We start from the raw sequence: 12,797 nt of genomic DNA on the forward strand, positions 1-12,797 counted from the left end.
GGGTCAAATTGACCCGTTTTAAAGTTTGAAAATGTGGAAAAAGAATATTTTCACAGTGAAAACTTCCACAGTTTCAACACTTTTGGGAAATTTTTGAACATTTTTTTAATGGAAAAAAAAAAGAAATGTTTAAAAAAATGTTTCTTTAAGAACATTCACACAAAAAAAATCAACCAAAATCCAGCGAAATTCGCTGGATTTTGGTTGATTTTTTTGTGAATGTTTTTAAAGAAAATATTCCAAATTTTACTGATACATATGTAATCAGTTTAGATATTTTTAAGATTTTTTAGGAAGCTTTTTTATTCATTTTATGAAAATATATACAATTTTTATAGATTTTTAAAAAATTTTTAAATGTTTATTTCTTGCCAAATTAAGGTTTTTTTAAATAAAACTTTTAAGGAAAACTTTTAAGGAATTTTCTTCCTGAAGAATTTGCAATTTTTTTATAAATTTGGGGAAATTTTTTTCTGAATTTTTGGATTTTTTCAGACAAGGCAACAATATTTTTTGGTGCCATAAATCAGGACAACAGGAGGGTTAAGACACCTGAGCTTGACAATCCTGGTAAAATAGAACTTAAAATAAGTTTTCCCAGCTAATTTTAAGATCTCTACATTCTAAATGTCATATCTTATTTTGAGAAATCCTACCAAGCCATTTTTCACTTGTTCTATTGGCAGATTTTTTTCCACTTATTTCAAGGTAAAAGTTCTTTAAAATAAGTTTTTTATTTCTTGTTTTGATAGGGGCATTTTTTCTAGTGTACCTTCTCTCTGCTGCTGTTGGCGGTGATGGATCTCTGCGTGGCTCCTCTCAGAGCTGTTCTGTAGTTGTAGAAGTTACTGGAAGGATCCATTTGGTGCTGCGGAGGAAGAAGTACAGCGTCGGGTTGAGAACAGGCTCATAAATTTATGATTAACAGGCTTTAAATTACACATTTAATCGTATTTACATCATTGAAGTTAAAGCCGTGATGCTGCGAGTCAGACAATATGGACCATCTGAAGCTTTTAGAGGTCTTTAAGTGCATAAAATTCATAAAATGTGCATCTAAAACGATCTGCAAATAAATTAGAAAAGACACAAAAAAAGCTGCTCGGTAAAAATAATGAAAAATGTCGAGAAAAAATTTACTTTTTCACTGCATAGTCTTTAAAAAAAAGTGGAAAAATTCATCTTTCGGGTCCTTTGGCATCCCAAAATTTCAAGTTTCAAGCAAAAGCAAAGATTTTCATGATAAATCAAACAGTTTCTTTTCCATTTTAATGTCAGAAAATGGGGGAAAACTTAAATCTGTATGTTTTGTTTTGACCACAACACAAAGATATTCAATTTCTTGTCACACAGGAAGAAAAAAACAGAAAATTATCACTTTTTTTAAAATATAAAATTCTGATAATTTTGAGTTTTCTTCCTTTAGAGCTTACTCAAACCTCAAAATTTCAAGTTTCAAGCAAAAGATGTGTCTTTTTATTGGGGTTGCAACGATTTTGAGTTATTTTCATGATTAATATAATCATTTTTTGCTACTATAATGTTAAAACAGGGTGTAAAACGTCGATCAGAATGTCTAGTTTTGACTATAACAGGAAAATATTCACTTTTCAAAGCTGAAAATCTAACAATTTTCACTTTTCTTCCTGAAAAACTTACTCAAAACACATTTTTAACAGAGTCTGCAATGATTTTCAATGATTTTCAGGATAAATGAAAGAGTTTTTTGCCGTTATAATGTCGGAAAATGGGAACAACATCGATCTGAAGGTCTTGTTTTGAACTCAACCCAAAGAAATTTAGTATATTTGGCCTCAGAGAGGGGAAAAAAAACAGATAATATCACTTTTCAAAGCTAAAAATCAAAGAATTTGATGGTTTCTTCCTTAAAAACTTGCAGTTTATTGATTAGTTATTGCATACACCCCCTGTCAAAAGTTTTAGGACACTTTCTCATTCAAATAAATCAGAAAGTGTCCTAAAACTTTTGACAGGGGGTGTATGTGGAAAAATGTGTTGATTTTCATTCAGTGTTTTCTGCACTTTTGTGAGTCTCCCCACACGTTTGCAGCAGCTTTTAGTCTTCTTGTGCAGCAGCTCCGTGGATTAAAACTCACCTCCAGGATGTCGAACTTTGCCGTCTTCACTTTGCTCCAGGTCTTCTTGAGCCGAGACACCGGACTCATGTTCATCCCGGCTGCAGGACACAAGAGAGACATCACACAAGAGGGCATTAACACACGTGACGGCATTAACACACATGGCCTTTTCCCATTCAGCCAGACACATCCCCCTCCTCCTCCTCCTCCTCGGCTTCGTTCTTTTTCTTGAAGGCCAAAGGAAACAATAGAGTTCAGCACACGCCTGGCTTCCCCTCCCAGCGCTCTGCTTCCCATATGCTGATCCTCGCCGTGTCCGAGGCATCCAGGGGTCAAAACAACAAAACGCAAAACCTCATTTTCACTCCCGAGCTCACTCGCTCTGAAATGGGTTTTTTACGTGACGTTTCGTGGACGTGTTTCGCCTCAGAAGCGGCTCACAAAGACTCCAGTGTTGTGCTGTTGACAGGTGTTAGCTGAGAAACACACCGCTCCTCTATCAGGGCTTTAAAACGGCGCCTTGTTTCTCGCTATTTTAACTTAAAGCCTCCAAGATCTAGTCATTTAGTTTTTTTTATATGAACACATTTTCAGATATTTATCTGCATTATAGGGTTTTAATCTATTAGTTCACCACAAACGTGCATCTTTATAAAAGATTATACACGTAGAATAAAGGGATTTTTGAGATATCATAATATTGTTCATTTTTTAGGCACTTTTTTTTAGATATTTATTAATTTGTTTAAGTTAACTAACAAAAGTCAGACAAAAAAGACGAAAAACTACAAAAATAAGAGAAAATATTACAAAAACGACACAAAATGACAAAAATGAGACAAAACGACAAAAGCTAAAAACAAAATGACAAAAAGAATTAAACACGCGACACGAAACAAAAAAAGAGACAAAAAAAGCTACAAAAAAATAGACAAACGAGACAAAAAAACATCAAAAACGAGAAACAAAGCAACAAAAACATGATTTTTCCTCCTTTGTTGGAGGAAACTGAATATTTTTGGGTTGCAGATGGAACATTTTCCATCATTTTCTATTGATTAATCAACAAAATACTCAACAGATTGATTGTCAATTAAAACAATCGATACTTTCAGCCCTGAAGCTTGACGTTTTATTGTCTAAACTGAGCCTAATTTTCTTTTCTGATCAGCTCTCTTGGTGTCCGTTTGATCTGATTTGGAGTTAAAGCCAGAATAAATACTAAAATAAACCCACACGTCAGCCTCTGTGAAGCTAAAGATAAATAATAAACGGGCTTTAGGGATGCTCTGAATGCATCGCTAACACCGGCGGTTCCCCGGAGACGAGGCCGGTGTGGAGAGATTTCTGCCTGTGGGGAGGAGGACAGCTGGCACTCCGATGCTCCCTCCTCTCCTCCCCCGTCCTCCCCCTCGTGTCCTAACACTCTCTCTGGTCAGTGCTGACCATCTGCCTGGACGTTTCCTCTCCTTCCCCCCCTTAAAGCTCCTCCAGCAGCCCTCAGGATGAAAACAAACCTCCAGAAACACCTAGACACCGTCAGAGCAGCTCCAAGGCTCAGCATGAGGGTCCATTTCTGGATAGTTTGGCTCAGATTAATCATTTTTAGCATCATATTTGAACTCAAAAGCTGCTTAACCCTCTGAACTCTGAGGATTTTCTGTTCTTTTCTTTGCTTCTGTTCCATTTTTACTGACTGTGGGCTCATTTTTCTCTGCAATATAAAGTCCTGCACCTCTATGGAAACAGAACAACCGTGGCTAGAAGGAGAAAGAACTCAAAAATCACTTTTGTGCATTAAAAAAGAAAACTAAAAGCTGATTTTCTTTGATTATTTATGTCTAAACATTGCAAAATCCTGCAATCAGCATTAACAATTTGCTTCCAAGTCCATGGGTGTTATCCATACGTGAAAAAAGGCGATTTTACAAGCTATAAATATTTTAGTATTCACATTTTATAATTTGTTTGCATGCTTTATCTACTATCTGCACGCAGTTTTAGCCCAGTTTAGTTGAAAACTCCCTGAATTTTAGAAACAAACATGAAACAAAACACAAAAAAAGAGACAAAAAAAGATACAAAGTGACAAAAAAATGGACAAATGACGCAAATGAGACAAAAAATAAAAACGAGAAGCTAAAAGAAAAAAATGAGATAAACATCAAAGGTCAGACAAAAAAGTAAAAAAAAAACAAAAATGAGAAAAACGACAAAAGCGAGAAACAAAATGACAAAAAATGACATGAAACAAAACAAAAAGAGACACAAAAAAGATACAAAGTGACAAAAAAATGACACAGATGAGACAAAAAATGACATAATTGAGAAATAAAACAACAAGATTTGAGGGAAAAAAAGTCCTCGTATGAATGTTGTTACAGCTGAGTCAGCGATGACTTCACGATTAGACTTAAGGAGCAGAACTTTTGGACTTTTACAGAATTCAGTTGGTGCAAATGGTTTATTTTTGGCAAATTTTTAAATGAGACATGTAGAATAAAGTGATTTTAATGAAATATCACTTTAACTTAGATGTGGTTACGTGTTGAGTTCAAAGACTGTCGGAAAGCTTAAAATCTAATCATTAACTTGGTTTTAAAGAGTTTTTGGCTCTGATAAATGGTTTTATTTTGGTGATTTATTCATTCACATACATTTACATCGTGATTTTCAGCTTACATTTGGCTAATTGTACATATTACCTGTTTTTAACTGTTTATATTGTTGACTTGTTTCCATATTTTGCCTACCAGTTCAGCTCAGTTTAGCTAAAAACTCCCTGAATTTTCCTCCTGTGACTGTTGGTTGCAGCTGAGTCATCAATGACTTCATCGTTGCACTGAAGACTGCAGAATTTTTACATTTTTACAGAACCTAATTGGTGCAAATGGATAATTTTTGGTGAATTTTTACACAAAATCAAATGATTTTGATGAAATATCACAATTTTAAGCAGACAGAACAGTGCATCACAGCTCAGCAAGTCAAGAAAAGTAGAAAATGCTTAAATTCTTTCCGTTTCTATGGTCTGTAACTACTATGAACTGTGTTATTTTGGTGATTTGTTTCAAAGATACACGCTTCTCAAAGCTGTGGGCAGGTCTGGAGGTTCAGAGGGTTAATAGAGCTCGAGTCCATGCAGCGAGAGATCATCCAGAAGAAGCAGAAATATCAATTTATGTGCCTGCAGTGGCCTCAGACAACCAGAACACAAAGCTCTTACAGTTGGGCAGAGAGAGGAGTGGAAACCTGATCGTTTTTACGGCTCATGTTCAGAAAGCGGCGGCTTTGATTATCGTCTCCTGAGAGTTTGCACCTGTTCTTTAGCTGCTCTGTGGGAAATACAGAGAAGAAGGAAAAGTGGAGCGAACTGGAGGCTCGAAACCACTCTGAGGTGAATCTTTTTTGGCAAATTTTAGATTTTCACACGACCTAAAAGACTCTGCAGTCATACGAGTGCAAAATTCCGCAAATACGAGCCGTGAAACCACAAACCGAGTGTTTCCTGAAACCAAAGAACAAACTCAATCCAGACAATCATCTGCAGGAACTTCTCTCTCTGCTGCCAGAAAAACAGTTACATAAGGTGGAAATGAGCTGAGTCATTGTGATTACTGCTGCACGGAAACTTCCCTGAACAACAAATTGCATTTACTGAACTGATTGGATTTACTTTGGAGTGGAAGATATAATCCTTTCTGAAAACATTCCTCTACGAATCGCTGACTTTTTCAAACACTGAATCATCAACGTTTGTTAGAAGTTGAGACTTTTGTTGGCGTTTTGTGCAAAAAGCAACAAAAACCCAAATCAAACGTGATGTTCTGGTAGAAAGAGAGGTAAAAGGAACTCACAAATGATGGCCATGAGGGAGTTAAAGTTGCCGATGTTGAAGCATTCTCGCGCCACGTCGATGAAGAACTCGATGACTCGAGCTCGGTGCTTCTTCTTCACAGGCTGTTAACATTAAAAAAGCTGCATTAGACTGGGGTAGGAGGGTTTTTGGGGGTTGTTTTCTTTCTTTCTTGGTAAAAGTACGTTTATTTGGGCAATTCGGGACACAACAGACTACTTTAACCATATTTTATACACCAATGCATTATTGAAACCAAAATTTTTGACTTTTTTTGGTCTTTTCATCGCCTTTTAGTGGCAAAACGACTAGATAATTAAACAGTATAAGACATCTATGAAGGAAAACGTCAAACAAATACAAGAATCTGTGCAAACTGAGCATGTCTGAGCTGGTTTGGGGAAACTTGAAAGGAACACTTCATTGACTAAAAAACTGAAAACAGATCTGATCCCAATCTAAAAGGGAAATCCTGGACACTGTAGACTTGTTTGACCACCACTGTGTGATTGAAACCACAATCTTGGACTCTTTTCCCCCATCAACCTTTAGTGGCAAAACTAGATAATTAACCAGTGTAAGGCATCTACCCAGCAAAATGCCAAACATATGCAAAATACACACATTTGAGATGCTTTGGAAAGCTGCCAGAGGCATTTTAAAGACTAAATTATTTAAATAAAATATCAAGCTGACTTAAACAAATGGGCTGACAGACCTGACACTAATGTAAACGGGCGATCCTGGACAGTGAAGACTTGTATAACCACATTTTATGCACCACTGTGTGACTGAAACCACAATTCTGGACTTTTTTCATCTTTATATTGCCCTACATTGGCAAAATAAGTAGCAAATCAAACAGCATAAGGCATCTGTCAAGCAAAGTGGTCATGTTTAAGTTGCTATGGAAACTTCCAAGGGGCATTTTGTTGACTAAATGACTTAATGTGCAGTCCTGTCTCTCATTTCTCACCATGCAGATCTCTGTAGCCACCAGATAACTGAGTCTGTTGAACCATTCCACGTACGCTTCCAGGTTGCTGGCCTTCTTGTGATCACTGAAGCAGCTCTGCAACAACAACAACAACAGACTTTCAATTAGCATTTAATTTAATTGCAAAGCAAAAATCATGCCGAACAGCAGAAAGAGAGCTGATATTTGCTGTTTTTTCCTCCTCCCTCCCTCCCTCTCTTTCAGTTGATGCATCGCTGAGCATAAAAAATAAACTCTGCTCTGAGCCGACCTGTGCGGCTTCACTCTGCTGCTGGGAGCACAATAGTCGCTCACATTATGCATGCCGGCTCTTTGTGCGGGTCCCTCTTGATCTAATTCCACACATTCCTCTGGCCTTACGCCACTCGCCCCCATGCAGTGATTCCCGCCACATTTTCGGAGTCGCTCCCGTATTTTCGAGTGGCTCGCCGGGAGTCGAGCCGGCCCGAGGCACAAAGGCAGCCTTGACCCCCTCCATCGCCTCGGTTTGTTGCCTAGCAGCCAAAAACGCCAGACAAGAGGAAACCCGGCGGCCTGAATCAAACACAAGAACCCCGTCCTCGGCGGTTGCTAGGAGATGAGGTGCACGCATGCCCGGCTAATCCAGACGCCGGGACGATTTGAGGAAATTGCCGGTGAAGTGTGTGGCTGATATTTGGTCTGGAAATCAGCCACCCTTGCTTTGACCCCACTTTTACTGTTTAGTGTAAACCCGACGTCCGTCTGGAGGAGAAAGTGGGCCGTCTCGCTTCTAACCCACAACAGACGGAGACGAAATAAAGATTGCATAACCGCCGCATGTGTGTCTTATCTGCCGGTGTATTCTTAGAAAAGCACCCAGACGTTACCTTATCGTTGTCCAGGGGGTCTTTCTGGACGAAGGCCTGGACGAATTCTTCAGGTCCGATGTAACTCAGTCTCTCCTGAAAAGGAAAAAATAAGGAAATGAACTCAATGAATCCATATTTGGTTTGTATCTCTTTAAAAAGCAAACATAAAGCGTTGTTTTACCCGGATGGTTTGCCCTAATTGTTGATTTACTTCAGCTTCGGAACTAAAAACTGCGCGTTTTTTTGCTCATTTCTGACGTCAACATAAAGTCTTGCACCTCTTTGTAAACAACACAACCACAGCTGAAGGAAGAACAAACTCAAAAATCTACTCTGTATAGGTTAAAAAAAGTTCCAAGTGGCCAAGAGAAAAATGAAAGTAAAATTTCTTTGATAACTTATTTTCGAAAAATTAAAAAAAAAAAAAATCATCTCTCAAACAAACTGTCAAAAACGCGCACAAATCTCTGCAAACTGACCACGTTTGATTTGCATTTACACACTAAAGCCACTTTATTATTCACATTTTTAATTTGTTTGCAACACTTATCTTATAAATGTGTATACAAAGCTTGCAGTTCACCCGAAAAGCCGTGATTTTTTGTCGTCTGACAGTTGCTTGTAGCCAAGTTATTACTGGCTTCACTGCTGTACTGTGGAGCCCAGAATTTTTTGCTTTTAACAGAATCTAGGTACGACATATGATTTATTTTGGGGATTTCTTTAAAATAATACAGTAATTTTGATGATTGTAAGCTTAGATTTTGTTAATGTTCCAGACGGATCCGTACGTCACACATGATTACTTCGAGAACTGTCTAAAAACTTTCTATTTTTGCAGTTTCCGGCTTTGATAAATGTCACAGTTTTAGTGATTGTTAAAAGACAACATGCCTCCTAAACCCTTCTGTGAGTTTTGGGGTTCCTAAGGTTAAGAAATCCTTTTCTAGGGCGGCTTCCTGACTTTTTCTCCTCTTTTTGGATCTTATATAAACCTCTAATTAACCCGTGTTTTTTCAGAGAGGCAGGTTTGTTAACCGTCATGTAATGAATATAGAGCAGCGGTCGAATGCCCCCGTTTAAAATCAATGTCGCGGTAGGTCGAACGTAGGAGAAGTCGAGGTGTTCGGTTCACCTCGACCACCACACTGACTTCTCATCCATCACTCGTGTCAGGTCCACCTCCCTGCTACAAGTTGCATCGATCTGCTCGTACTCCCTTTGGCCGATCATTGGCAGGATTTCTGATTGCTCTTTGGAAGGTAACATTTACATCTTAATGCGGTTTGACACATCAAAACAAATGATTTATATGATTTTCTTCAGATGTGACGAATGAAAATTTGCCTTCCAGGTTGAGTCTGGCTCATTTAATTGGTTTCTGATGATCGACATGCAACGTCCTTGACAAGGAAACAATAGATGGACATAAAAATAACCAGAACTTACCAGCTCTATGTGTGTGAGCTGCTGGGCGACAGTAAAGGGGTCATTGCAGATGGACAGCAAGTCTCTCTGAATGGCCGCCTGAGGTTTTGCCTTTAGGGCCGTGAGTCGTTCGGCCGCCGTAGCGTTGATCTTGACCAGCGCCTCCTCGTATTGGCTGAGAACCGTCAGCCTCCTGATCAGGCCCTGGCTCATCTGGCCCACCGCCTTCCTGTAAACCTAAAAGAGACAAAAAAGAAGGTTTGTTAGATCCCAAGTTTTACATCATTCTGCGATCCTTAAAGGTACAATTTCAGATTGGACACTAAAGTCACGAAAATCAGTATTCCTTTCATATGACAAGCTCTCGTTGATCACCAGAGTGACCCCAGATAAACTATTCAGTTTTTTCAGTTACACCACATCTGACAAATACAAGAAAGGGACACTAGAACAAGAAAATGAATGGTAGTTGTTCTTAAGTTTTGAGTCATTCTACGATCCTTTGTGAGACCAACATTTCCCTTGAGGTATACGACCTGAAAAGTTGCTAAATTCCAGAAAATCAAGTTTCCTTTCACATGACAAACTCTCTATTGTTTCCTGAGTGACTCTGGGTAAACCCCAGCACTTTAACATATGCTATGGCTTTAATTTACATTTGCGCCACTTTTTTAAGTAAGTTTGGTACCTGACAAGCACAAGAAAGTCACTGGATGTCCTTAAGTTTGATGTCATTCTACAACCCTTTGACAGCCCAACATATCCGTTGAGGTATACGTTCAGACAGGCTACTAAACTCAATCAAGGTTCTTTTGGCATGACAAACTCTCTTTGGTTACCTGAGTGACCCTAGATAAACTCTGACCCGTTAACAAGGATTTGTTTATCAGATAGTCTGCAATCCTTTGTGACCCTGACACATACCTTGAGGTATGTGTCACGAAAAGTTGCTAAACTCCGGAAAATCAAGTTTCCTTTCACATGACAAACTCTCTCTAGTTACCTGAGAGACCTTGAATAAATCCCAGCACTTAACATGTGCTATAGCTTTAATTTACAGTCGTACCACTTTTTTTTTTTTAGCAAGTTTGGTACCAGACAAGTATAAGAAAGAGACACTGGATGTCCATAAGTTTTATGTCAACACCAGTTCTTGACACATGGAAGAGTTTTACTTCTCAGTTACACCACTTTTCCATTTGGTTTGTTATCTGACAAGAACAAGGAAGACACTAGAACAAGAAAATGAAATGTTCTTGTACTCAACTTTTATGTTATTCTATGATTATTTGTGACCTGAACATATCCTTCAAGGTATACGTCCTGAAAGGTTGCTAAATTCTAAAACATCGAGGTTCTTTTCATACAGCAAACTCTCTTTGGTTAACTGATTGACCCTAAATAAACTCCAACTCTTAACAAGTACTATGTCTTTGTTTTTCAGTTACACCACTTTTCCATTAGGTTTGGTATCTGACAAGTACAAGAATCAGACACTAGAACAAGAGGTTTTATGTCATTCTGTGATCCTTTGTGAGCCCAACATATCCTTTAAGGCATGCGTCCTGAAAGGCTGCTAAGCTCTAGGAATTCAAGGTTCTTTTCACAGGACAAACTCTTTTCGTAACTCAACCCAACTCTTTGACATGTGCTATGGCTTTGATTTTCAGTTACACCACTTCTGAATGAGGTATCATATCTGAGATCCTTTCAAACCCAACATATCCTTTGAGGTATATGCTCATAAAGTCCAACACACTCTAGAAAATCAAGTTTTTTTTTTTTCATATGACAAACTCTTTTTGGTTACCTGATTGACCCTGGATAAACTCTGACACTTTAACAAGGACTCGTTTGTCAGTTATATCACTTTCCCATTAGGTTTGCTATCTGACAAATACAAGGAATATGCATTAGAACAAGAACACCAAACGTTCTTGTGCTCAAGTTTTAGATCATTCTGTGATCCTTTGTGAACACAACATATCTCTTGAGATATACGTTCAGACAGGCTGCTAAACTCTAGAAAATCAAGGTTTTTTTGGCATGACAAACTCTTATTGGTTAACCGAGTGACCCTAGATAAACCCGACCATTTTAATATAGGCTATTGCTTTGTTTTACAGTTGTTCCATTTTTTAATTAGCTTTCATATTTAATTTGAGAGCACAACAAAAACACACGAGATGTTCTCAAGGTTTATGTTATTCTACGATAATTCCTAAACCCAACATATCCCTTGAGGCATACGTCCTTAAAGGTCACTCATATCTAGAAAATCCAAGCTCTTTTTGCATGATAAACTCTGATTGGTTAACTGAGTGACCCTGGATAAACTCTGACCCTTTAAACAAAGATTTCTTTATCAGTTGTGCCATTTTTCCATTAGGTTTGCTATCTGACAAGTACAAGACAGAGATGCGAACAAGAAAAAGAAAGGTTCTTGGTTGACTGAGTGACCCTGGATAAACCCCAATTCATTGACATGCAGTATGGTTTGGTTTTTCAGATACACCACTTTTTCATTTGGTTTGCCATCTGACAAGTCCAAGGAAGATACTAGAACATGAAAAAGAAAGGTTTTGTTCTCAAGTTTTATGTCGCCGTGCGATTCTTTGTGACCCTAACAAATCCTTCAAGGCATTTCATTGACCTGTACTATGGTTTTGTTTTTCAGTTATACCACTTCAGACAAGTAGAAGATGTGGTCAAACCTGAAAATCCAACGATTCTTTCTATTTTCAACTTTTCTGGTTTGGATGAACGGTGTTCAGAGATTTTTAAAACACCTATCAAACCCACCTGTGAGGTTTTGGGGTTCCGAGGATTACAAAACCTACAATAGATTCCTGACCTTCTTGCCTCTTTTTGGAACTTATGTAAACCCCTGATCTGACCTGTGACAGATTCGTCAACCGACATTTTAAAAAAAAGCACACAGCCGCTTGGTTTACCTCAGCTGAAGATATTTCAGGTCAATCCCCGACAACAACCACTGTTCTGCGGCGTGATAACTGTGATAACAACCTCAGTGGAATTTACAACAAACATGTTTACTGCAGGTCAGCGAAAACCCACGCCAGCTTTCAACCCAAACCACATGATGGCCCTCAGAAAGCCACGCCGTCGGTGTTTATTTTGCTGAAAAATCCTCCTTATGCTCATACTGAGTGTTACACAAGCCTCTTCCTGCCATTTATAAGGCCCAAGAGGGACAGGGAGAAGGGGACTCTTGGCTTTTTAGCCTCGGGGGTCGAGAGGTCGTCCTGTTTTGAACCTTCGCTCTGACTGAAAACAGGCCACGCTTAGATAACTGACACACTTTAGTGCTGAAAGTTGCATAAGAAGGTCTATGGAGGCAGGAAGTACATGTGCGTTTGATTTTGAAGGCTGTGCTATTGCGAGAGGATTCTGCTCGTGGCTTCGGTCCATACCGCCAGTATGAGCTGCCCAAAAATAATTTAAAAAATCCTCACGACCACATCTCTCCTCCTGCTGCCAATTCAGCCTCCAGAATATGATTCTACAAACAGGACTGGGCTCAGCAGGGTGGAGGAGGAACACCCTCGCCTGAAGGATGTTGGGAA

At 38.6% G+C, this 12,797-nt stretch overlaps 1 protein-coding gene across 2 annotated transcripts in view; it reads right to left on the reverse strand.

The window, feature by feature from the left end:
* Positions 1-12,797, reverse strand: part of rasgef1ba (RasGEF domain family, member 1Ba) — a 169,998-nt gene that overhangs the window by 12,173 nt on the left and 145,028 nt on the right. For both annotated transcript variants that reach the window (XM_051950397.1, XM_051950396.1), the window contains 6 exons: positions 9,232-9,447; positions 7,801-7,875; positions 6,932-7,027; positions 5,957-6,059; positions 2,118-2,197; positions 773-868 (listed from right to left, as the gene is read on the reverse strand). In XM_051950397.1, the coding sequence (XP_051806357.1) occupies positions 773-868; positions 2,118-2,197; positions 5,957-6,059; positions 6,932-7,027; positions 7,801-7,875; positions 9,232-9,447 (666 nt within the window). The remainder of the gene's footprint in view (positions 1-772; positions 869-2,117; positions 2,198-5,956; positions 6,060-6,931; positions 7,028-7,800; positions 7,876-9,231; positions 9,448-12,797) is intronic.

Source organism: Acanthochromis polyacanthus, chromosome 7, assembly GCF_021347895.1.
Source record: "Acanthochromis polyacanthus isolate Apoly-LR-REF ecotype Palm Island chromosome 7, KAUST_Apoly_ChrSc, whole genome shotgun sequence".
NCBI classification, from domain to species: domain Eukaryota; kingdom Metazoa; phylum Chordata; class Actinopteri; family Pomacentridae; genus Acanthochromis; species Acanthochromis polyacanthus.